General features: G+C 44.3%; 1 protein-coding gene across 2 annotated transcripts; it reads right to left on the bottom strand.

The window, feature by feature from the left end:
* Positions 1-1,875: 1,875 nt before the first annotated feature.
* Positions 1,876-10,843, bottom strand: LOC144597002 (VIP peptides-like). 2 transcript variants are annotated; one of them, XM_078405904.1, is made up of 7 exons: positions 10,669-10,843; positions 10,352-10,469; positions 9,076-9,216; positions 8,522-8,626; positions 6,985-7,110; positions 4,450-4,548; positions 1,876-2,091 (listed from the first exon to the last, which is right to left on the bottom strand). In XM_078405904.1, the coding sequence occupies exons 2-6, from the start codon at positions 10,456-10,458 to the stop codon at positions 4,491-4,493; spliced, it is 537 nt and encodes a 178-aa protein (XP_078262030.1). In that variant the 5' UTR covers positions 10,459-10,469; positions 10,669-10,843; the 3' UTR covers positions 1,876-2,091; positions 4,450-4,490. The 2 variants fall into 2 exon arrangements, with proteins under 2 accessions (XP_078262030.1, XP_078262031.1); XM_078405905.1 differs by lacking the exons at positions 10,352-10,469; positions 10,669-10,843 and adding an exon at positions 10,074-10,173.
* Between the last annotated feature and the right edge of the window lie 14,873 nt (positions 10,844-25,716).

Genomic DNA, 25,716 nt, shown 5'->3' with positions numbered 1-25,716 from the left:
ATCTCAATGGTGTTAGGTTAAGTGAGGGTGAAGTGCAGCGAGATCTGGGTGTCCTTGTACACCAGTCACTGAAAGTTGACATGCAGGTACAGCAGGTAGTGAAGAAAGCTAATGGCATGTTGGCCTTCATAATGAGAGGATTTCAGTATAGGAGTAAAGAGGTTCTTCAGTTGTATAGGGCCCTGGTAAGACTACATCTGGAGTATTGTGTACAGTTTTGGTCTCCTAATTTAAGGAAGGACATCCTCGTAATTGAGGCAGTGCAGTGTAGGTTCACGAGATTGATCCCTGGGATGGCAGGACTGTCATATGAGGAAAGATTGAGAAGACTAGGCTTGCATTCACTGGAGTTTAGAAGGATGAGAGGGGATCTTATAGAGACATATTAAATTATAAAAGGACTGGACAAGCTAGATGCAGGAAAAACGTTCCCAATGTTGGGGGAGTCCAGAACCAAGGGCAACAGTCTTAGAATAAAGGGGAGGCCATTTAAAACTGAGGTGAGAAGGAACTTTTTCACCCAGAGAGTTGTGAATTTGTGGAATTCTCTGCCACAGAGGACAGTGGAGGCCAAATCACTGGATGAATTTAAGAGAGAGTTACATAGAGCTCTGGGGGCTAGTGGAATCAAGGGATATGGGGAGAAGTTGGGCACAGATTACTGATTGTGGATGATCAGCCATGATCACAATGAATGGCGGTGCTGGCTCGAAGGGCCTCCTCTTGCACCTATTTTCTATGTTTCTATATCATGATCATTAGTTTTGAAATTTCCAGGCATCCCACGATCTCAACAATTGTCTGGAGAAGATAGTTCCACTGCTTGTTGTGCTTCCCGACACCACTGGATGTTGCATACTCTGCTGGACAGAGAGTCCCTTATTTCATGGAGCTCCAACAAATACTTTCATTGCTCAGATTACCCTTTGAGAGTAGATCTCATTGACATTTCACTGCTCACATCACGACATCGGTCCAATGACATTGATTTTGCACCTCCTCTAAATACAAGTACAAACTTCCAGAGATTAAGTGTTTTGAACTGAGCACTTAAAATCAATACGGGGTGTCCAGGTCATGTGTTACAGGTGAGAGTATGAAATATAAATGTATTATAACAGGTAATGGCTATTCTACCCTCCTGGTACAGAGCCAGACCCGAGTTCGAACCTGATGCTGTTTATGTGTTTTAGACAATAGACAATAGGTGCAGGAGGAGGCCATTCGGCCCTTAGAGTCAGCACCGCCATTCAATGTAATCATGGCTGATCATTCTCAATCAGTACCCCGTTCCTGCCTTCTCCTCATACCCCCTGACTCCGCTATCCTTAAGAGCTCTATCTAGCTCTCTCTTGAATGCATTCAGAGAATTGGCCTCCACTGCCTTCTGAGGCAGAGAATTCCACAGATTCACAACTCTCTGACTGAAAAGGTTTTTCCTCATCTCCGTTCTAAATGGCCTATCCCATATTCTTAAACTGCAGCCCCTTGTTCTGGACTCCCCCAACATTGGGAACATGTTTCCTGCCTCTAACGTGTCCAAGCCCTTAATAATCTTATACGTTTCGATAAGATCTCCTCTCGTCCTTCTAAATTCCAGTTTTCCCTTTGACCACGTGATTTGTAGGTTAATTGGCTTCTGTAAATTTCTCCTAGTGTGCAGGATGTGAAAGTGGGATAATATAGAACTAATATATGGGTCGGTATGGAATTACTGAGCCGTGGGGCCTATTTCCATGCTGTATCTCTCTCCAAATTCTACAAATATCAGAGTGAATTGAATATTTCTTTAAGATTGTTGAACACAATGAGGTTTGCAATTGATATAATGCAATCTTCACATGCTACTTCCAATACATTTATTAGGTATAAGGAGTACAGGGGTTTTTAACATTGCAGAGGGATGTTATTAACAGTGCGTAAACATCGACTCTCATTTATGTGGAACAAAATGGGTCACCACAACATTCACTTCACAACATGTTAGTTTGGAGTTTGACGCTGATAGGCTTTCACTCCAGGTTAATAGTTGAAAAAAAGGCTGTATGTAGTTTTCAGTCCAGTAGGTAAGTAGGATGTGGTCCAAAGGTTCTGTTTAAAACAAGAATATCAGTGGTTAGCCCACGCAGTAATTTTATTGACTACTGCTAAATACGGTGAGAGGAACTCCAGTCACGATTGACGGGCAATTTGCAACAGAAAATTCTTCCAATCACATCTACATCACAAAGGTATTTTTATGTTGCAGTTGCTTTAATTCAGCTGAACTCAAAATGAGATGATGAAGCAATGATATCAAAGTATTGTCCAGGACATTAGTAATTCCCCCTGCATGACCTCTTTTTTTTTTTCAGGGTGCCAGGTAGGGTGTTATGTGCATAAAATATTTGGGTTGCAGCTATTCATAATTTGGATGAGAGATCAGGAAGTGATATTCCAGGGTCTGCCAATGTCAGGTAACTGAGGTGGTGAATTGGGAGGAGGATGCAAAAAGGCATCAGGACCGTGTAGACGGATTGAGCAAGTTGGCACATGAAGGAGAATGCAGTATAATGTGTATAAACATGAAGTTGTCCACAAGTAGCAAAAACAGAAAGACCAAATATTTTGCTTTACATTGGGAAGAGAGATCTGAGTGATCTTGTACGACAGTCTCTAGAAGCAAATATACGTGCAGTACATAAAGTGCTGGAGTGACTCAGCAGGTCAGGCAGCACATATTGAAAATAATATACAAACACTTGCGATCCAAGCCAGAAAATGGGATCTCTGGTCAAAATCCCATCTGAAACACAGCATCTCCAGTGGTGCAGTGCTCCCTCAGCAATGAGGCTGAACAAGTCAGCTGGAATTTGACACATATTCTGGACATGAGACGCAAACCCATGATCTTGTAAACATTTGGTTCACAAGCTGCTTCTTTGAAGACAATCGAGTTTCTCTCCCCCACCAAACCCCAGGAGTTAATTGGTTTATGTCATTAGCAATTTAGCAGGTGAGGCAATTGTATACAATCTAACTGTATACATCTTGAGCATTGATATGTTAAATTTACCAGGATATATAATGGACATTCTTTTAGGAAGGAGACAAGGGGAAATTTCTTTAGCCAGGGGGCTGTGATCTGTGGAATTCTTTGCCACAGATGTATGTGGAGGCCAGGCCAGTGGATTTTTTTTAGGCAGAGATAAATAGATTCTTGATTTGTACAGGTTTCAGAGGTTATGGGGATAAGGCAGAAGAATTGGGTTAGGAGGGAGAGATAGATCAGCCATGATTGAGGGGCCGAATGGCCTAATTCTACTCGTATCACATGATATCCCGATGGATCAGGTCGCCAGGCTGACATAGTTTAACTAGAATTATGTTACAATGAAACATGTCTGGTTAACTAACAGCATGTCTTTAAGCAAATACATTGCATCATGATTCTCCACTGCAACTCCAAGGCAAATTCACTCAATGTAGTAGGCCTCCACAAAATAAAATTTAAAAACTCCATAGCTACAATGACTTCAGAAGAAGCAAATTGTTGGTAGAAAATATTGCAAAATTTTTATTTCAATGAAATTCCAATGTGATCGGCCTATGGTGAAGTGGGCAGCTGGTGATTAATTTTAAAATGTTAAAATCCAACTCATTTATATTCACCCATCTTCATTATTTGATCGTGCTACGGCTCATTCTGAAGGGACTGAACAGTTCTGCATTCACAGCAAAGAGCTGCAGTCTGGAATACAGGTCACCAATAGACATTGCATCCCATATTGTGTTTGAAAGCAAATCACAGCTCAAAGACTGAGTTTGCTCATATACCATTATAGCTCTGACCTATTTGATAAAAATGGCTGCAGTATTGTTATTGTTGGAATGGTGAGATTCATTTTCAAATAGATAGTCACATGGATTATAAACCTGTCAAGCAAATAAAGCCATTTCCTTCTTTTAAATTTCATTCCAGTGTGTGTGTGTTGCAAGCAAGACCACAACTTAGTATCTGTCCCCAGTGGCCCTTCATTACTTTCTCCTGGAACTGATTGTCTGATATAACTAATAGCCTTGAGGTAAAAGTTTCAGCCTCTGTCCTGGAATTACAGGTAAAAGTGGAGGGTTCATAGACAACATGACTTCCCCAAAATACTAAAATTACTGAGCTATTAAAACAATTTGACTCTGATTCAATCATTATTCAGATGAAATGAATTTATTCTATTCCAAGCATTATGCCACAGTGTTGTTATGAAGACTGTCCAAGATTAAGTGTATGGAAAATATAAATGATAATCTGTATTAGCCTACTTTCCGTAATATTTCTCCAACCAACACTCTCTATGTTGCCCTCACTACATCAACTTTAAATTACTAATCTCATTTATAAATATGCTAAAATTATACATTCAGCCTTTTAAAGGCATTTCATACACACTGCTTGGAAGAGGTTTCACTCACCAAAGGTGGAAGGTGATTCAAAAGGTCATCAGCCATTGCACTTAGTTCTCTCCAAGTGGCTCAGTATCTGAGAGATCGGCTGAGTTCATCTCTTCACGGCTGTTGAGAGATTAGAATCAATGGGAAAAAAAGCCTCAGTTCTCATGTTCATCATCTCCCCTACCTGATTGATTGTTTATGACCAACTTTTCTGGACATTCACAATATATGGTGAGTGATGGCTGAGCCAGTAACTTTGCCCATCTTAGTTGTCCTTGAACTGAATGAATGCTGAGATGCTTTGGACTACATGTGAGGGGTACGAAAGTAGTCTCCCTCCTCTAAAGAACATGAGTGAATCAAATAGGCTGCTCCAACAATCCAGTCATTTCTTTATCTCCTCATATTAATAACAATTCCAGAATCACTTGATTGAATCAATCAATCCTCAGCTGCCAAAGCCGGGTTAGATTGTTGATGCAAATCTCGGATTTTCACATCTAGCAACATCAACTGCATGCCATACACCCACCAAGGAACGAACCCTAGCTACAGCAATACATAACACTTTAAAAGTGAGAGAGAAACTAGAATATGACCATTTGACTAGAACAATACTGCGAGTGGTTTGATCAATGATGGTTTTGCATTACTCGAAGTGTTATATTCTAATTACCATTCCATGTGTTAGCCACTAACAAAACATATAGTGGGGGTGGGGCTCAAATGGGATAGACAAGGATGGAGTTAGCGGGAAAGAGAGAAAAGGAAACATTAAGAAAGAACCCAGAATTAATGGGACAGAAAGCTCACGAAGGGATAGGGGAGTATGGCCAAATGTAATTGGAATCGATGTGAAAGGTGAGATGAGTAATGGATTAAAAGTATTATATATGAATGCGCGAAGTATAAGAAGTAAAGTGGATGAGCGTGAGGCTCAGTTAGAGATTGGTAGATATGACATTGTGGGGATCAGAGAGACGTGGCTGCAGGAGGATCGTCTAAGAATAAAGGGGAGGCCATTTATTGAGGCCATAAACTGAGGTGAGAAGAAACTTTTTCACCCAGAGAGTTGTGAATTTGTGGAATTCTCTGCCAAAGAAGGCAGTGGAGGTTAATTCAGTGGATAAATTTAAAATAGAGTTAGGTAGAGCTCTCGGGGCTAGTGGAATCAAGGGATATGGGGAGAAGGCAGGCACAGGTTACTGATTGTGGATGATCAGCATGATCACAATGAATGGCGGTGCTGGCTCGAAGGGCCAAATGGCCTCATCCTGCATGTATTTTCTATGTTTTTCTGTATTATGTTAGACAGGATCCTGACAAGATCCAATATTCTAAGTGTCGTGTGTCCTGTACAGGGTACTAAATCCTATTTCTGAGATGTGGGCATTGCTGACACGACCATCATTATTATCCATTCCACATTGTGAAGGGCCTAGGATAATGATCTGACGAAGTACTGCAACTGGATGATTTGACTGACAACAACCACAACCCTTTCCTTGAAGTTGTTCTTCAGGAAGAGCCTTTTGGAATCTGAGGTGGTGAGTAGCCTTCGTAAACTGCTGCATTTGTTCTGGTGAAGATGCTTCCAGGATGTAACTGGGAATAAACTGCAGTATCTAGACCCAGTGAAAATGAGGAAGATGTAATATAGTCCAAAATCTGATTGACATTGCATGGTTTGGAGTGGCACCTGCAAGAGATAGAGATTGTGTGTACTTGTTGCCCATGCCTTTCATAGTAATATGCGTTAGTGCGTAGGGAAGTGCTACTGGAAGACTGATGTGAACACCTGCAGTGTGTGTATATATAGACCTTGTGAAAATAAGGGAAGTGTAATATAGGAAATGTTATGTGTGAAAGATACACAAATATGGACTGATTGAGCCAATTCATCCGATTCCACGTTGTAATTTCTGTGCAGCTTACTCTAATGCACATTCAAAACCAGTCTGCACAGACGCAAGTGATATAACTTGTCTCAATTTAAGCAGCACCTCTATAATCCCAGGCTATTTAAGCAGGGCAATTAACAGTCATTTGGCCACAGGAAAGGAAATTAGGGCAGAGGATCAAAGACTTACACAACAAGAAGCAGCATCGATGACTAACAGAGAGACAAACAGTCAGAAATATATTATTGAATCATACAGCACATAATAGCCTAACCAGCCCATCTTTACTAACCCCATTTACCAGTACTTTACTCATCGCCTTCTTTGTCTTCACAATTCAAGTACTCATTCAGACAGTTTTAAATGTAGAATTCCTCAAATCCCCTCCAACCACCTTACTTCTCCCCTTAAACCAATGGTTCTGACATAATTAAGGATTGTTTAGAGAAGGGACAGGGGGAATTCCAGAGCTTGAGACCCAGGCCTCTGAGGACACACGACTGTGATTTAAACTGAGAAATCAGAGTGGACAGAAAATTTGTAAATCTGAAAGAAGTTGCAAGAGTGGTGGTGGAATGGACTGAAGCCACATAGAGGTGCAGCATTTGGAAGTCCCCTTGAACTCTAATCATTGGTCCAGATTTCCTTCCTTTACCTTCTCCTGCCGTTCAAGAGTCTTTCTATGTATTTCTTCATTGCAATCTTTTTCCGGATACGGCTATAGTTGTCGGTGAAGACCGAATCAGTGTGGCGTTTGGAAGGAACCTCATCATCTTGGGCACTGTTTAACCAGACAACAGTTCTGTTAGTCTTAGTCAGGATGGCAAGTTACTGAATAAATAACATAGCCTTTGAACTCCAACACCAACTCCTCCCCAACCCCACCATTTTTGAAACAAGTTTTATTTAAATTGGTATTGGTTTATTAAATAATGTGAATGCTCTTTCAGAATATATTTGATTTGAAGGGTATCTAACACCCTTCCTTTGAATCAGCAATATTATGGTGAAACATTTAAATCTAAAAGAGCACCCTTTTATGCTACCAGCTACTGTAGAAGAAAATCTTCAGTAAAATACACTTCCCATGATACTGTAACTAATTGCAAATTCAGACACTGGCGTAGGGGGTATTTGTTAATCATCACCCAGCTGGTCCCAAGAAGGAGCTATAAAGGCCCAAGAGACATCAAATGCTGAAATCTGGAGTAAATATTAGAAGAACTCAGCAGGTCAAGCAGCATCTGTGGTTAACCCAGTTATTTATACATTACCTCATGAAATGGGAAACACACGATAAAACACATTGAACCAATTCATTAGAAATACAGTAAATATTTGACTGTACAATTCCTATCTTCAAATCATATTGTTATATTAACCCATTCCTGTCTTAGCATATTTGCAGTAAACATGCAACATTTTCTAGAAATGATTGAGCATTATTTAGGATTTTCCACAAATCTGGATTGGGTTTCTAAGACAATAGATGCGATCAAAAAGAAGGCAGTTCACAACCTACCAGCAAATGATAAATTCCCTACAAGATATTTTGCATGTTGAAATTGCAACAGCACAACAGAAAAAAAAATGCTGGGATAGCTCAGCAAGTCAACTAGAAACAGCCACAATTTCAACCCCCTCCACCCGCCCCATCCCCTGCCCCTCACAGACGCTAATGAGTTCCTCAAGCAGGTTGTTTCTTGATGAAAATCCCAATACCTGCAGTCTCTTGTGTCTCAAATATCAACCACATCTGGTCCTCTAGTTTCACAGGTATAACTGTCGAAAAGTCTGCTCCATCGACAGTTGCTTCTTGGACCATTGGTGTTTACTAACCATCAGATTCCTTCTTCCTCCATTGTTAAACATGCAACATATCCCTTTGGAAGACCTATTCATGACTGTGAAATATTTTATCTGAAATTATACCCATCTAAACTCATCTGCCATAAACGTTACTACAATCTGTCCTTATGGGTAAATTATTCAACTATTTTTTGAATTGTTTACAATTGGACAATCTACCCCTTGATAATTTCATATTTCGCATGGCCACGGTGTTTGATGCTCTCGTCGTTCCGGCCCAACCTGTCGTCCATCCATACATTTTAAATAGATGCTATCGCACATGAACACTCCTATCTACACTCCTCCCCAAACCCCTGGCATTCTTCCCGGTACCTTCGTACCTGACTCTCTTCCCGATCAGGGATTCCAGGTATCTCCTGGCGGACAACTGGCCCAGCATCTTGCTGTACTCGCTCGTGAAGAGACCATCAGTGTGTCGCGTTGTTCTGGTGAGAGAAACAAAGTATGTAAATAAATGGAAATTGGCGGTTCATAGAAATATCGGAAACCGGGATACTGGGAGCACACGGCTTCATGCTTCGACTTAATTGCATAATACACTGGGTAAATGCTTCCAATATTAACACTGACGCATACACGCACATACATAAACATGGACACATGCACTAACGTGAACATGAATAGAATATATCTATATATATATATATATGCGTATGCGCGCCATAGTAGAAAATGGCCCTTCTCCCCACATTAACTCCCCGGTTTTATTCTCCCCTCATTCCCACTAATGCCAACATATATGCGTGTCTATGTGCATGTTCGTTAAATATATATCTTTATAGAAGACGGATTATATCGACCAATGGAATCCGCTGCTCCAGGTGTCTAGTTTTCAGATGTTCCTAACCCAGTAATGATGAAGCGAGCCACTCACCTTGGGAAGTTTGCGGACAACTGGTAATAGAGCTTTTCACTGTCCACTGTGGGGCTTTGGTAAATATCATTGTCGAATCCCAATGGTAACTGTGGCCGGTCCTCCTCGCCCTGTCCATCGAAGCCAACTGCATCTCCCAGCCTGCCGGTGCAAAGGAACCGGCCGGTCAAACCCGTTATTTGAATAATCATCATTCTTGAAATCACAGGCAACGTTTACATGAACCCACACGGAGACTCTGACCAAGTATAGTTGCACAGGAAAATAACTGCAGATGATGGTTCAAATCGAAGGTAGACACAAAATGCTGGAGTAACTCAGCGGGTCAGGCAGCATCTCAGGAGGGAAGGAATGGGCGAGACATTCACCCATCCCTTCTCTCCTGTGATGCTGCCTAACCCGCTGAGTTACTCCAGCATTTTGTGTCTAAGTAATGTTGCACCGCTATAAATGCGCGCCTGGTCACTAATGGAAGCGATATCAGTTTCGCACCGCCCAGAGGTAACGCAGAACAATTGCGATTAACAATTCAAACAGTAAACTGTGCTGCACTAACAAAGTGCAATGAACATATTAAGTGCAGTTTGCATTCAATTCTGGTCCTTGCAATCAAACAGGTTTGCAGACGTTGGCAAATTGTCGGGTCAAACATTTTGGGAAACGGACAGAGATCGGTCAAAGCCAAGGGGAGAGTTGTGTGGAGGAAGAAAAGCGCTCTCATCGCACAGAATATTGCCGGATGCCGAGATTGTAAACTTTATCCCCCCAGTTTTACTCCGCCTGAGTTTTGATGTGGATGCGAAGATCCCTTCGCTGTTTCTGCTCCCCACCCCGACATCACCGTTTCACCCCACCACCACCACCTGCACCTGTGTTTTCTCCCGGCAACAGTTCGCATGAATCCATGGCCACTTCCAGCTTTTCAACATGAGGCGTTCATTAACACACACTATCAACATTGTCTATAATAAAGTGCCGTCAGTGATCAGAAACTGTACCTGTCGTTCAGATTACCGGCGGGATAACAAGGCACTGGCCGTGTGGCACAGACCAGCACTGAACTAAGGAAATCCATGGAACCTACTCCTCATCGCACCCCGATCCGTGCTCTCCAGCCCCTCTCTCCTTCAGAGCTGTTACTGTTTCCGTCCACACACAACTGTCTCAAGGGAATAACCCTGGAAGGTTTGTGATTTAAATTTGATTTCCGGAACTGGGTCAGCATCTGTTGTGGAGAGACCCTCCCTGATCTGATAGTTAACCGAGGGACGATTACCTTAAACCAGGGTAGCTGCCCAGCGCTGGGAATCCAGATCCCTGAGAACAGAGGACGCTGAGGAGCGCAAAAAGCGTCAACGAATGGGAGTCGAAGCTGATCACCATTTCGAAGGATTCTGTGAACCAAATAACATGTTACTCCATAAAACCATTTGCACAGACCTCGCCCACCCCATCCTCTCCCTCCTCTGTATCCCACTTCACGGATCGCATCAATTTTGAACGGTTTGTGAAAATCATGAAGTCAATTCAAACAGTAAGAAGATCTCACGTTCACAGAAGTTGGATGGGAACGTGTTCGTTTGGAAAACTTACCAAAAGGAGTACGCGCTGCCTTGGCGTCGATCGCTGTCCTTGACGCCGAACACGTCGCCTGTGAAGCAGCGAAATTATTCTCGACGTCGCTGTGCTTGTTGGACGATCTTGCGGTGTCTTTTGAGTTCTGCCCTCTGTCCTATGCAGAGCGAGATGCGATACTGCTCCCTCTTTGCTGTTACATCTGATTGTCAACAGCCTGAAAGTTGCGGGTTTTATACTGTCGGTAAGTCTCCGTCCACAAAAGGTCGGTCACGTTTTCGCTCCAGAGAGAGGCAATTGATGCACAGCCAAAGACGTCACCGGCATTCCCAGTGGGATGGGAGTGTGTTAGTACAGAGGGATGAGGAGTTAGTTGAGCAAAGTGCTCGCAATGGACAATTACCATCAAAACCAGACGCTCCTGCCACTCGGCGTCTAACTGTCGCTAATCGGCGAATAAGAACCAATAACTGCTAGACTTCTCCATGATCTGTAAAATCATTCCTGAACTCGACTAATTCTTGCGGCCAAGAAAGAGACATTTCGGTCCATCGTGCAACTGTTGGCACTTGCAACCTGCTGTCCAATTAGTTCCACTCCCATTTTCTCGCAAAGTTCTCTCTTTCCAGAGTTTGTATGTGACCTCCCGCTCTCCGCGCTTTGAAAGAGAGAGTAATCTCATTCTAAGCAACTGGCGATGAATGAAGCCAAACATAATTTTGCCTGAGATTTGTACCGTCGTATTGTCAACGGATATAAATGTCACCACAAGCCGTTGAATTCCACAACTAACCTCTCGGTCGTGAATATTGAATATTGGTTTATCTACCTTCAAGTAACCCCTGCATTCGCTCTCTCTCTATTCCTCCCCCACCCAAGTCGCACCAGCTTCTCGTTCTCGCCCAGCAAACATCTAACAGTGGCCTGTTTCCTTAATCATCATTACTTTTTTGCATATCTTTCATTCATTGTTCTGTATCTCTCTACTTCATCGTCCATATCTCCCCTTTTCTTCCCTGTGACCTCCTGAAGAAGGATCTCGACCCGAACCATCACCCATTCCTTCTCCCCAGAGATGCTGTCTGTCCCACTGAGTTACTCTAGCATTTTTCTCTAACACTGTTCGGAGAACAGTCCCGTTGTTTCACCCTCTCCGCTGAAACTCTGTCGCCCATCTCATACAAGAGTATGATGATTGTAGATGCAACTGATTCATGTGATAAGATAACTCGGACAAAGTAAGCGAACACACACAATGTGAACCAACTCCGTGGGATTTAGGAAAATTCACTTTTGATTCTAAATGGTTTCCCATTCCCTGTCACCGATTCGCATAATATAGAGCACAGAATAAATAGAAAGAGTTGCGGCCATCAGCAGTTCGGAAAATTAAAGATGTTACCTGTAACAGAATTATACTTGAAATTATGTTCTGGTACCAATATATAGAAAAGATAAATTGATCAGAAGCAGAATTAATCTCTTAATTAAACCTTTCCCTCGTGAATCATGGGTGATACTATTGCATGATCAGTTACTAGTCTCAACGTTTTGTATTATAGTGTTTAGTAAAAGCTGATCGATACCACGTGTAAGGTTAGGAATTGCAATCTAATAGAGAGATACACGACGTTAATAAGCGGAAGGATACACATGTAGACTGGAATCTAATCAAAGTGTACAGAAAAGAATTAACGCGGAAAGTGAATTAGCAGCAAGAAGTTTGGACTGAGTGAATGCAAAGGACTGCGACTGCACTGCATGTAGAAATCCGCCAATCTTGGTTCAACAAAGTCATGTTCGACGATCATCTTTGCACCAGTAGAATACTTTTTTAAAGTAGTCGTTGTCTCAATGTAGTAGTCCTCTCGCACATTTTGGGTGCAGGTTGGGGGGGGGGGGGATTCAACAACACAAAGGAAAGGTTATTGGGAAAATTCGAGACCGAGCGATATCAGAGAGGAGTTAAGATGTTTTCTTTACACTCAATAATAGATACCCAGGAGAGTAACAGACTTGTAACAGCGATGTCGATGCATTGCGCGTATAATAATGGATATCTGCGATTGAATTCAGGGCTGGAATTTAATCCAGAGAGAGGTGGACTGTGTAGAAAGCAGGGAAAATATAGATTTTTATCAAATACTAGAAATTAATGGGAGAAATGGAAGGATATCTATTTGGAACAGAATGGATACTCTGGATAATTAATTTGGACATATGTGTAAGTTTCCGTCAATGTGTTACAATTCCCCATCTCAACAACTGTTTTGGCGATTATTCTGATTTTACCTCTGATTGTTTCAATCTTTGGGGGGAAAAAAACAAATACGCCACGAGAGCAGATCTATGGATCAGATAACCCACCTTCTCAAGAACTGGGGATCCAAATGATCAGCCTAATATTCGGGAATAATACACGTAATTTATTACATTTATCAATTATTGCGGAAAATATAATCTCAATGTTAAAGTATCATTCAGCAGTCAGATGAGGTTCTGTTTTGCAAACTATTTTCGTGGGAGTTCCGTCTGGAGGATGCCCATGAGAGGAAGAATACCAAGTTCAAAGAGCTGGTCATAGACTGCCGTAAGCAGGACTGGGAGGCAAGGTGTATTCCCATCGAGGTTGGCTGCAGAAGTTTTGCAGGGCAATCGCTCTGCAAAGCCTTGAGTGCGCTGGGCATCAACGGAATGGAGAGGAGAAGGGTCATGAAGAACACCACAGAGGCAGCGGAGCTAGCCTCGAGATGGCTCTGGATCAGGAGAGGATGTCCATGGGGAGGAGCGAATGCCACCTGAACACAAGTCGTGGTCTGATCAACCATGGCTGGGTCGCCCAGACGATGGTGGCTGATGTTGAAAGACCCGAAACACCCAATTACCTTAGGTTACATCACTGATGATGTGTTCAGGGGCACCAAGACATGTATTTTATCAATCAATTATGCTTAGCGTTAACCAGCAGGTACAATGAATGAATTTTCCTTCACAGGTAACCAATTTCAAAATCACTTGGGAAGAAACTTTAAGCTTTCTGTCTCTTTTCATATGGAATTTTGTTGCCAATTTTGCATGCTTGATTTAAATTCTAGAATTCAACCATAAATGAGAAGTCTATTAACCTGAATCAAAAGGTACACTTTGATAGAAATTTTCTTTTTTGTTGTTGCAGTTTTCACGTTCTTGGAGAGCCAAATTGACGTGTTTGGAAACAATTTGAAAGATTTTTTACAAATCCATGGTGTTGTGGCATCGTTATTAGTTATAATGGTGTTATGTAAAAGTTTGGTGGAAAAATTACGACAGGCTCAAGTAATGGCTCTTAATACAATTCTGTCATTCAGTTTCAATTTTAGAGAAACATCTGGTGCTATTTATTTGGTCTCATAACTGTGATTATGGGTGTTATTATTGATATGGGGTAATTATTATTGTACATATCATTCACATTGTACTATTGTTCTTTGCACCATAGTTCTTTGTGCAAGACAGTTGAAAATCCCTCTTCCAGGCGCACTTAACTATCAGAAAAGGTCGGGAACAGAGCAAGGAAGACCGTTGGCTGAGAGCAAAGTAAGTGTTAATTGCTGTGTGTAAAGGCAGTTTAAAAAGAGCGCCAAGAGGTCGTTTGTAGTCAGTCAGAAAAGTGCTGTCGGGAAGGCAGTATAGAAGTGAGTACCTGGATTCCAATAAGGGATACTGGGTAAATGTCTAAATGTAAGTAAATGTCTAAGTGAATGTCTGTATTGAATGTAACCTCCGGAAATGTCGGATGGGCTTGTTTAAAAATATGTTTTGTGAATGATATTTATTATTTGAATAAAGTATTTTTTTGATATAAAAAAAAGAAGTACCTGGATTATAACATATAACAAACATATAACAACTACAGCATGGAAACAGGCCTGTCCGGCCCTACCAGTCCACGCCGACCATTCTCCCTGACCTAGTCTCATCTACCTGCACTCAGACCATAACCCTCCAATCCCCTCCTATCCATATACCTATCCAATTTACTCTTAAATAATAAAATCGAGCCAGCCTCCACCACTTCCACCGGAAGTCCATTCCATACAGCCACAACCCTCTGAGTAAAGAAATTCCCCCTCATGTTACCCCTAAACCTTTGTCCCTCAATTCTGAAGCTATGTCCCCTTGTTGGAATCTTCCCCACTCTCAAAGGGAAAAGCCTACCCACGTCAACTCTGTCCGTCCCTCTCAAAATTTTAAAAACCTCTATCAAGTCCCCCCTCAACCTTCTACGCTCCAAAGAATAAAGACCCAACCTGTTCAACCTCTCTCTGTAGCCTAAGTGCTGAAACCCAGGCAACATTCTAGTAAATCTCCTCTGTACCCTCTCCATTTTGTCGACATCCTTCCTATAATTTGGCGACCAGAACTGCACACCATACTCCAGATTCGGCCTCACCAATGCCCTGTACAATTTCAACATTACATCCCAACTTCTATACTCGATGCTCTGATTTATAAAGGCAAGCATACCAAACGCCTTCTTCACCACCCTATCCACATGAGATTCCACCTTCAGGGAACAATGCACAGTTATTCCCAGATCCCTCTGTTCCACTGCATTCCTCAATTCCCTACCATTTACCCTGTACGTCCTATTTTGATTTGTCCTACCAAAATGCAGCACCTCACACTTATCAGCATTAAACTCCATCTGCCATCTTTCAGCCCACCCTTCCAAAAGGCCCAAGTCTCTCTGTAGACTTTGAAAATCTACCTCACTATCAACTACTCCACCTATCTTAGTATCATCTGCATATTTACTAATCCAATTTGCCACACCATCATCCAGATCATTAATGTAAATGACAAACAACAGTGGACCCAACACAGATCCTTGGGGCACTCCACTAGACACTGGCCTCCAACCTGACATACAATTGTCAACCGTTACCCTCTGGTATCTCCCATTCAGCCATTGTTGAATCCATCTTGCAACCTCACTATTAATACCCAACGATTTAACCTTCTTAATCAACCTTCCATGTGGAACCTTGTCAAATGCCTTACTGAAGTCCATATAGACAACATCCACAGCCTTGCCCTTATCAATTTCCCTGGTAACCTCTTCAAAAAATTCAAGAAGATTAGTCAAACATGACCTTCCAGGCACAAATCCATGTTGACTGTTTCTAATCAGGCCTTGATTATCCAAATAATTATATATATTGTCCCTAAGTATCTTTTCCATTAATTGTCCCACCACAGACGTCAAACTAATAGGTCTATAATTGCTAGGATTGGTTGATCAATTAAAGTAGAGGTTTGGTAAATTGGCCAATTAAGTAATTTAGTGACTGATATAAGCAAGACTTGCACAAGGGGTGCAGCCCTGTTGAGGGAAGTGCCCTGTGAGAAAAGTGCGAGTCTTTGGCTGCGAGTCTTCGGTGAGGTGGTTACACTTGTTTTTGCGCCTGAATTGTTTTTGACTTCACTAAAGTAATGGCGGACAAGTTGGTGCAGTGTGTTTCCTGCAGGATGTGGGAAGATAGGGACACCGCTGGAGCTTCTGGGAGCGACACCTGCAAGAACTGTGTCCAGGTGCAGCTCCTGAATGGACATGTGGCGGAGTTGGAAAGGCAGCTGGATGACCTCAGGGCCATCCGGGAATGCGAGAGTTTCCTGGACAGGACCTACTGCGAGGCTGTCACGCCAAGGGTCCAGGTCGAGCGAAGGTGGGAGACCGTTTCAGGGGGGAGCAAACGTGGACTACAGGAGACCCCGGTGGCTGTGCCTATTGCAAACAGGTACACCCTCTTGGGAGCTGTTGGGGCAGAAGACACTTCCAGTCCGAGCGGCGGACGTGTTGGCAGACCTAACCCAGGCAAGGAAACTCGACCGGGGAGACCAAAGTCAGGAAGAGCCATAGTAGTGGGTGACTCGAGGTACGGACAGTAGATTCTGTGGCGACAGGCGGGACTCGAGGATGGTCTGTTGCCTCCCTGGTGCCAGGGTTCAAGACATCACGGAGCGGCTTCAGAACATCCTAGCGAGGGAAGGCGATCAACCGGAAGTAGTTGTGCATGTGGGCACGACTGACGTTGGGAGGAAGTGGAAGGAGGTACTGCGAAGTGAGTTTAGAGAGTTGGGAAGAAGACTGAGAAGTAGGACGTCGAAGGTGGTTGTCTCTGGACTGCTACCTGTACCTCGTGCTAGTGAGGGCAGGAATAGAGAGATCGGGGATATGAATGTATGGCTGAGGGGCTGGTGCAGGGAGCATGGATTTAGATTTCTAGACAACTGGGATCTCTTCTGGGGTAGGGGTGACCTGTACAAAAGGGATGGGTTACACCTTAACAGTGTGGCTTTAAACTAAGTAGTGGGGGGGAGGGGTTGACAAACTGGGAATATGGAGATGGAGTTAAAGGGGAAGCAAATACAGGAGAAATTGCAAAGGACTCTCGAAAGAATGGGGAGGGAAGTTCTAGAAGGGATAAGAGAGTAAGGTCAGGGCCAATTGTGACCGGTGTGAGAGGGGAGGTGAATACGGAAATTAAAGAGTTGTATTTGAATGCGCGAAGTATAAGAAATAAAGTGGATGAGCTTGACGCTCAGTTAGACATTGGCAAGTATGATGTTATGGGAATCACTGAGACATGGCTACAAGAGGACCAGGGCTGGGAACTGAATATTCAGGGGTACACAACATATAGAAAAGACAGACAGGTGGGCAGAGGGGGTGGGGGTCACTCTGTTGGTGAGGAATGATATTCACTCCCTTGCAAGGGGTCACATAGAATCAGGAGATGTAGAATCAGTATGGGTAAAAATGAGGAATTGTATGGGTAAAAAGACCCTAATGGGAGTTATCTACAGGCCCCCAAACAGTAGCCTCGACATAGGGTGCAAGTTGAATGAGGAGCTAAAATTGGAATGTCGCAAATGTAATGCTATGGTGGTTATGGGAGATTTCAACATGCAGATAGACTGGGAAAATCAGGTTGGTAAAGGACCCCAGGAAAGAGAGTTTGTGGAGTGTCTCCGAGATGGATTCTTAGAACAGCTTGTACTGGAGCCTACTAGGGAGAAGGCAATTCTGGATTTAGTGTTGTGTAATGAACCTGATCTGATAAGGGGACTCGAGGTAAAAGAGCCATTAGGATGCAGTGATCACAATATGATAAGTTTTACTCTACAAATTGAGAGGGAGATGGGAAAATCGGAAGTGTCAGTATTACAGTATAGCAAAGGGGATTACAGAGGCATGAGGCAGGAGTTGGCCAGAATTGACTGGAAGGAGGCCCTCGCAGGGAAGACGGTGGGACAGCAATGGCAGGTATTCCTGGGAATAATGCAGAAGTTGCAGGATCAATTTATCCCAAAGAGGAGGAAAGATTCCAAGGGGAGTAAGAGACACCCGTGGCTGACAAGGGAAGTCAAGGACAGCATAAAAATAAAAGAGCAGAAGTACAACAAAGCAAAGAAGAGTGGGAAGCCAGAGGATTGGGACTCTTTTAAAGAGCAACAGAAGATGACTAAGAAGGCAATACGGGGAGAAAAGATGAGGTACGAGGGTAAACTAGCCAATAATATAAAGGAGGATAGTAAAAGCTTTTTTATGTATGTAAAGAGGGAAAAAATAGTCAAGGCAAATGTGGTTCCCTTGAAGACAGAATCGGGGGAAACAAGGAAATGGCAGACGAGTTGAACAGGTACTTTGGATCTGTCTTCACTAAGGAAGATACAAGCAATCTCCCAGATGTTCTGGTGGCCAGAGATCCTAGGGTGACGGAGGAACTGAAGGAAATCCACAATAGGCAGGAAATAGTGTTGGGTAGACTGATGGGACTGAAGGCTGATAAATCCCCAGGGCCTGATGGTCTGCATCCCAGAGTACTTAAGGAGGTGGTGCTAGAAATTGTGGACACATTGGTGATCATTTTCCAATGTTCTATAGGATTGGAGGGTAGCTAATGTTGTCTCACTTTTTAAGAAAGGAGGGAGAGAGAAAACGGGAAATTATAGACCAGTTAGTCTGACATCAGTGGTGGGGAAGATGCTGGAGTCAATTATAAAAGACGAAATTACGGAGCATTTGGATAGTAGTAACAGCATTGTTCCGAGTCAGCATGGATTTACGAAGGGGAAATCATGCTTGACTAATCTTCTGGAATTCTTTGAGGATGTAACCAGGAAAATTGACAGGGGAGAACCGGTGGATGTGGTGTACCTTGACTTTCGGAAAGCCTTTGACAAGGTTCCACATAGGAGATTAGTGGGCGAAATTAGAGCACATGGTATTGGAGGTAGGGTACTGACATGGATAGAAAATTGGTTGACAGACAGAAAGCAAAGAGTGGGGATAAATGGGTCCCTTTCAGAATGGCAGGCAGTAACTAGTGGGGTACCGCAAGGCTTGGTGCTGGGACCGCAGCTATTTACAATATACATTAATGACTTGGATGAAGGGATTAAAAGTACCATTAGCAAATTTGCAGATGATACAAAGCTGGGTGGTAGTGTGAACTGAGGAAGGTGCTATGAGGTTGCAGGGTAACTTGGACAGGTTGTGTGAGTGGGCGGATGCATGGCAGATGCACTTTAATGTGGATAAGTGTGAGGTTATCCACTTTGGTGGTAAGAATAGGAAGGCAGATTATTATCTGAATGGTGTCAAGTTAGGAACAGGGGACGTACAACGAGATCTGGGTGTCCTAGTGCATCAGTCACTGAAAGGAAGCATGCAGGTACAGCAGGCAGTGAAAAAAGCCATTGGAATGTTGGCCTTCATAACAAGAGGAGTTGAGTATAGGAGCAAAGAGGTCCTTCTGTAGTTGTACAGGGCCCTAGTGAGACTGCACCTGGAGTACTGTGTGCAGTTTTGGTCTCCAAATTTGTGGAAGGATATTCTTGCTATTGAGGGCGTGCAGCGTAGGTTTACTAGGTTAATTCCTGTAATGGCGGGACTATCATATGTTGAAAGACTGGAGCGACTAGGCTTGTATATACTGGAATTTAGAAGGATGAGAGGAGATCTTATCGAAACGTATAAGATTATTAAGGGGTTGGACACGTTAGAGGCAGGAAACATGCTCCCAATGTTGGGGGAGTCCAGAACAAGGGGCCACAGTTTGAGAATAAGGGGTAGGCCATTTAGAACTGAGATGAGGAAAACCTTTTTCAGTCAGAGAGTTGTGAATCTGTGGAATTCTCTGCCTCAGAAGGCAGTGGAGGCCAACTCTCTGAATGCATTCGAGAGCTGGATAGAGCTCTTAAGGATAGCTGAGTCAGGGGGTATGTAGAGAAGGCAGGAACGGGGTACTGATTGAGAATGATCAGGCATGATCACATTGAATGGCGGTGCTGGCTCAAAGGGCCGAATGGCCTCCTCCTGCACCTATTGTCTATTGTCTATTAAATACTGGTAATGTTCTGAGGGAAGAATGTTGGATACATGGGAGCAAAGTAAAGACCAGACGTTAAGAGAAACTCTACAATTCCTTTATAGAATGTTACATTATCTTGGTCATGAGGATTATAGCTGAAGCCAGCCTTTGTTGCCTGTTCCTACTGCTCCTTGGGGAAAGTGGTAGTGAGCTTCCTCCTTAAACCAGTGCTAATCACATATTGAAACTTCTATGATGATCTGTTAGATATCTCAGGCTATTGACACATTACTAATAGTTTTACGTTTACTGGAGAGAATCCTGGGGGAAATTGTTATCTTTGTCTGGATTTATTTGTTTGGCAGTTGTTGAGTACTGGATCCAATTGAGTTAATTTGGAGGTATGCGTCATCCGTAAGTGAATTACACCTTGCAATTGAATCAAGATATTCAGTTGATTTTCAGATGATGCGCTCTGTGATAATCCAGTCACTGTAACATCATAGGAAATCTGGGTTGTAATTTTTACTTCAATGGTGAGGAGGTCCACATGCCATGTAAACACTCTGTTTAATCATTAACCGAATACAGTTCCGTCGCTCACCCGCGCGTGCCCGAGTTCAAATCCCAACTGCCAAATCCTTTGTTCTCCCGGCACACGACGGCCCGCCCCCACTGACCAGATCACGCCCGGTCCACACGAGAGTTTGAGCCTGACAAATGAAGATTCGTTACCAAAGTGGCCCGACCCGCCACATGACCCCCCCCCCCCCCGAGAACCGGAGTAATGGAGGCGGTCTGCCTGACAAGTGAGGCGGCCTGATCGTGTGCACGCGTCTCCTGAACATGGGCACAAACGACGTTGCGAGGAAGAGGAAGGAGGTTCTGCATCGCGAGTTTAAGGAGTTAGGAAAAAGACTGAAAAGCAGGGCTTCTAGAGTGGTTATCCCTGGATTGCTTCCTGTAGCTCGTACTGGTGAGGGCAGGAACAGGGAGAAAGGGGACATGAATGTATGTCTGATGGGCTGGTGCAGGGAGCAGGGAATTAGATTTATGCGGTATCTTCTGGGGTAGGGGTGACCTGTACAAAAGGGACGGGTCACACCTTAACTGGAGGGGGACCAACGTTCTGGCAAGCAGGTTTGCTAGTCCTACACGTGTGGGTTTAAACTAAATAGTGTGTGTGGGGGGGGGGGGGAGTGGTTAACAAATTGGGACTATAAAGATGGAGTTAAAGGGGAAGTGATTACAGGAAAAGTTGCAAAAGACTCCCGAAGTAATGGGAAGGAAAGTTTAGGAAGGGATAAGGGCGTAAGGTCAGGGCCAATAGTGACCGGTGTGAGAGGGGAGGTGAATACCAAAGTTAATGTATTGTATTTGAACACGTGAAGTATAAAAAATAAAGTAGATGGGCTTGAGGCTCAGTTAGATCTTGGCAAGTATGATGTTGTGGGAATTACAGAGACATGGCTGCAAGAGGACCAGGGCTCAGAGCTGAATATTCAGGGGTATACGACCTATCAAAAAGACAGACAGGTGGGCAGAGGGGGTAGGGTCGCTCCGTTGGTAAGGAATGATATTCAGTCCCTTGCAAGGGGTGATGTAGAATCAGGAAATGTAGAATCAGTATGGACAGAACTGAGAAAATGTAAGGGTGAAAAGATCCTAATGGAAGTTATCTACAGGCCCCCAAACAATTGCCTGGCTATAGGGTGCAAGTTGAATCAAGAGTTAAAATGGGCATGTCGCAAAGGTAATGATTCAGTGGTTATGGGAGATTTCAACATGCAGGTAGACTGGGAAAATCAGCGTGGTAATGGACTCCAAGAGAGGGAATTTGTGGAGTGCGTCCGAGATAGATTCTTAGAGCAGCTTGTACTGGAGCCTACCAGGGAGAAGGCAAGTCTGGATTTAGTGTTGTGTAATGAACCGGATTTGATAAGGGAACTCAAGGTAAAAGCCATTAGGAAGTAATGATCATAATATGATGTTTTAATCTATAATTGGAGAGGGAGAAGGGAAAATCAGAAGTGTCAGTATTGCAGTTGAGCAAGGGGTACTAAGGAGGCATGAGAGAGGAGCTGGCCAGTGTTGACTTGAAAGATACCCTAGCAGGGAAGTCAGTGGAACAACAATGGCAGGTATTTCTGGGAATAAAACAGAAGGTGCAGGATCAGTTCATTCCAAGAGGAAGAAAGATTCTACGGGGAGTGAAAGGTGACCGTGGCAGACAAGGGAAGTCAAGAACAGTATAAAACTAAAAGAGAAGAAGTATAACATAGCAAAGATGAGCGGGAAGCCAGAGGATTGTGACTCTTTTAAAGAGCAACAGAAGATAACTAAAAGGGCAACACGGGGAGAAAAGATGAGGTACGAAGGTAATTTAGTCAAGAATATAAAAGAGGATAGTAAAAGCTTCATTAGGTATGTGAAGAGCAAAAAAATAGTTAACACAAATGTGGGTCCCTTGAAGACAGAAGCAGATGAATTTATTATGGGGAACGAGGAAATAGCAGACGAGTTGAACAGGTACTTTGGATCCGTCTTCAGTAAGGAAGACACGAACAATCTCCCAGATGTACTAGTGGACAGAGGTCCTCGGGTGACGGAGGAACTGAAGAAAATTCACATTAGGCAGGAAATGGCATTGGGTAGACTGATGGGACTGAAGGCTGATAAATCTCCAGGGCCTGATGGTCTGCATCCCAGGGTACTCAAGGAAGTGGCTCTAGAAATCATGGATGCATTGGTGATCATATTCCAATGTTCCATAGATTCAGGATCAGTTCCCGTGGATTGGAGGGTAGCTAATGTTATCCCACTTTTTAAGAATGGAGGGAGAGAAAACGAGAAATTATAGACCAGTTAGCCTGACATCAGTGGTGGGGAAGATGCTGGAGTCAATTATAAAAGAAGAAATTGCGGAACATTCGGATAGCAGTGACAGGATCACTCCGAGTCAGCATGGATTTACGAAGGGGAAATCATGCTTGGCTAATCTTCTGGAATTTTTTGAGAATGGACAAGGGAGAGCCAGTGGATGTAGTGTACCTGGACTTTCAGAAAGCCTTTGATAAGGTCCCACATAGGAGATTAGTGGGCAAAAATAGAGCACAGGGTACTGAAAAGGATAGAAAATTGGTTGGCAGACAGGAAACAAAAGTAGGGATTAACGGGTCCCTTTCAGAATGACAGGCAATGACTAGTGGGGTACCGCAAAGCTCGTTGCTGGGACCGCAGCTATTTATAATTATACATTAATGACTTAGATGAAGGGATTAAAAGTAACATTAGCAAATTTGCAGATGACACAAAGCTGGGTGGCAGTGTGAACCATGAGGAAGTTGCTGTGAGAATGCAGGGTGACTAGGACAGGATGTGTGAGTGGGCGGATGCATGGCAGATGCAGTTTAATGTGGATAAATGTGAGGTTATCCACTTTGGTGGTAAGAACAGGAAGGCAGATTATTTGAATTGGTGTCAAGTTAGGAAAAGGGGAAGCACAAAGAGGTCTGTGTGTCCTTGTTCATCAGTCACTGAAAGTAAGCATGCAGGTACAGCAGGCAGTGAAGAAAGCTAATGGCATGTTGGTCTTCATGACAAGAGGAGTTGAGTATAGAAGCAAAGAGGTCCATCTGCAGTTGTACAGGACCCTAGTGAGACCACACCTGGAGTACTGTGCAGTTTTGGTCTCCAAATTTGAGGACGGATATTCTTGCTATTGAGGGAGTGCAGCGGAGGTTCACTAGGTTAATTCCCGGAATGGCGGGACTGTTGTGCGTTGAAGGACTGGAGCGACTGGGCTTGTATACACTGGAACTTAGAAGGATGAGAGGGGATCTTATTGAAACATACAAGATTATTAAGGGATTAGACACGCTAGAGGCAGGAGACCTGTTCCCAATGTTGGGGGAGTCCAGAACCAGGGGCCACAGTTTAAGAATAAGGGGTAGGCCAATTGGAACGGAGATGAGCAAAAACTTTTTCACTCGGAGAGTTGTAAATCTGTGGAATTCTGCCTCAGAAGGCAGTGGAGGGTGATGATAGCCGTCTTGGGGATGTCGTCCGGGTGGACTGGAATTTGATGGTAGCCACGTACCAGGTCAATTTTTGAAAAAATCATGGTGCCATCCAGATGAGCCGTAAAGTCCTGGATGTGAGGGACAGGGTCATTCCGGTCGGCTGTTGAGATGGCGGTAGTCCCCACAGGGCCTACATCCCCCAGACGCTTTGGGGAATATGTGCAGCAGAAATGTCCACGGGCTATCTGAAATGGGCACAATGCCCATTTCCTCCATCCTGCGGAACTCGTCCTTGGCCAGTTGGGGCTTGTCGGGAGGGGAGCCTACGTGTGCGTGCATGGAGTGGCGGTCCGGTGGTGGGAACATGGTGCTCTACCCCATTCTTGGGGCTGGCCGTTCTAAACTGGTGGGTTAGGATGTCGGGGAAATCGGCCAAGATGCAGGCGTATTCGTTATCGGAGGAAGTCACGGGGCTGAGATGCGGCGCAGTCAAGTCAGCATGGCGTAAGGCGATCAACTCGAACGTCTCAGAATCAACGAGACGTTGTCCCTTCACGTCGACCAGCAGGGAGTGAGCCTGGAGGAAGTCGGCGCCCAGCAACGGTTGGGAGACATCGACGATAGTGAATACCGCCCTGAATACCGGTCCCAGGTGTAGAGGAGGCGAGGCCTCTGGCCGGCTACAGTAGCCACTACTGGCGGCCGGCCGAGGCGTTTCCCGAAATGTGTGCAGGGTGGCCGGTTTCGGCGGGCCACGGAACCCCACCTTTAGTGGTAGTAGCACCACGTACTTTTGCTGGCATTGGCATGCTCGTGTCCAGCTTCATCGCTGCACTTTCGGTGGAGGCTGGGACCGGCCGCTTGACCCGCCGAGGCCGCTCCGCCGCCCGGTTGATGGTGGCACCACCCTGCTGTTTCGCCTGCAACAGCAGGTCCGCCAAGGATCAGGAAAACCTGTTCGAACAGGAGGCAGGGCGCGTGGCATTCAGCAAGCCGAGCATTTCGCTAATAAGTGCGGACAGCTTGCGGTCCACGTGAAGGAGTTTGGCTGCCCTGTCACGGCGGCTGAGACCGAGAGTGCGCAAAAGGAGCGCTTTGAGGCCCAGGTACTTTCCCGCAGCTGGTGGCTGGCTGTGTCCTGGTCCAGCGCACTGACCACGTAGTAATATTTTGTGGCATCGGCAGTGATCTGTCGAAAGTGGAACTGGACTTCAAGCCTGTTCGAACCATACATGGGGGTGTGATGTCCCGAAAATGGGCAGTGTAACCGAAACCGGCCTTCTGCTGGTCCAGGTTGCCGGCCGTAAAACATGGTAAAAGTCCAAAATTAGCCGTTATGGCTAGTCGGGGTCACGACCGAGGAGGTCAACACGTCGTGCAAACATTCTGTTTAATCATCAACCGAATACAGTCCCGTTGCTCACCCGCGTGCGTACCCGAGTTCAAATCCCAACTGCCATATCCTTTGTTCTCCTGCCACATGCTTGCCCGCCCATCCCCCCCTGACCGTGTGATTGGTCGGCCCAGGTCACGCCGGTCCCCCCCACCAGAGCTCGAGCCCGGTGGCTCGGCAGCCACAACGGGCAGACAATCCCAGATGAAAAAAGATAGCGAAACAATGCTACAACTCACTTTCAACAAGATGCTTTGTTTATGAAATATGTAGCAACAAGCCCGTAGCATCC

Source organism: Rhinoraja longicauda, chromosome 9 (assembly GCF_053455715.1).
Source record: "Rhinoraja longicauda isolate Sanriku21f chromosome 9, sRhiLon1.1, whole genome shotgun sequence".
NCBI lineage: Eukaryota > Metazoa > Chordata > Chondrichthyes > Rajiformes > Arhynchobatidae > Rhinoraja > Rhinoraja longicauda.
Note: the sequence above shows the minus strand (reverse complement) of the source record. Positions and strands in the feature narration are given on the sequence as shown.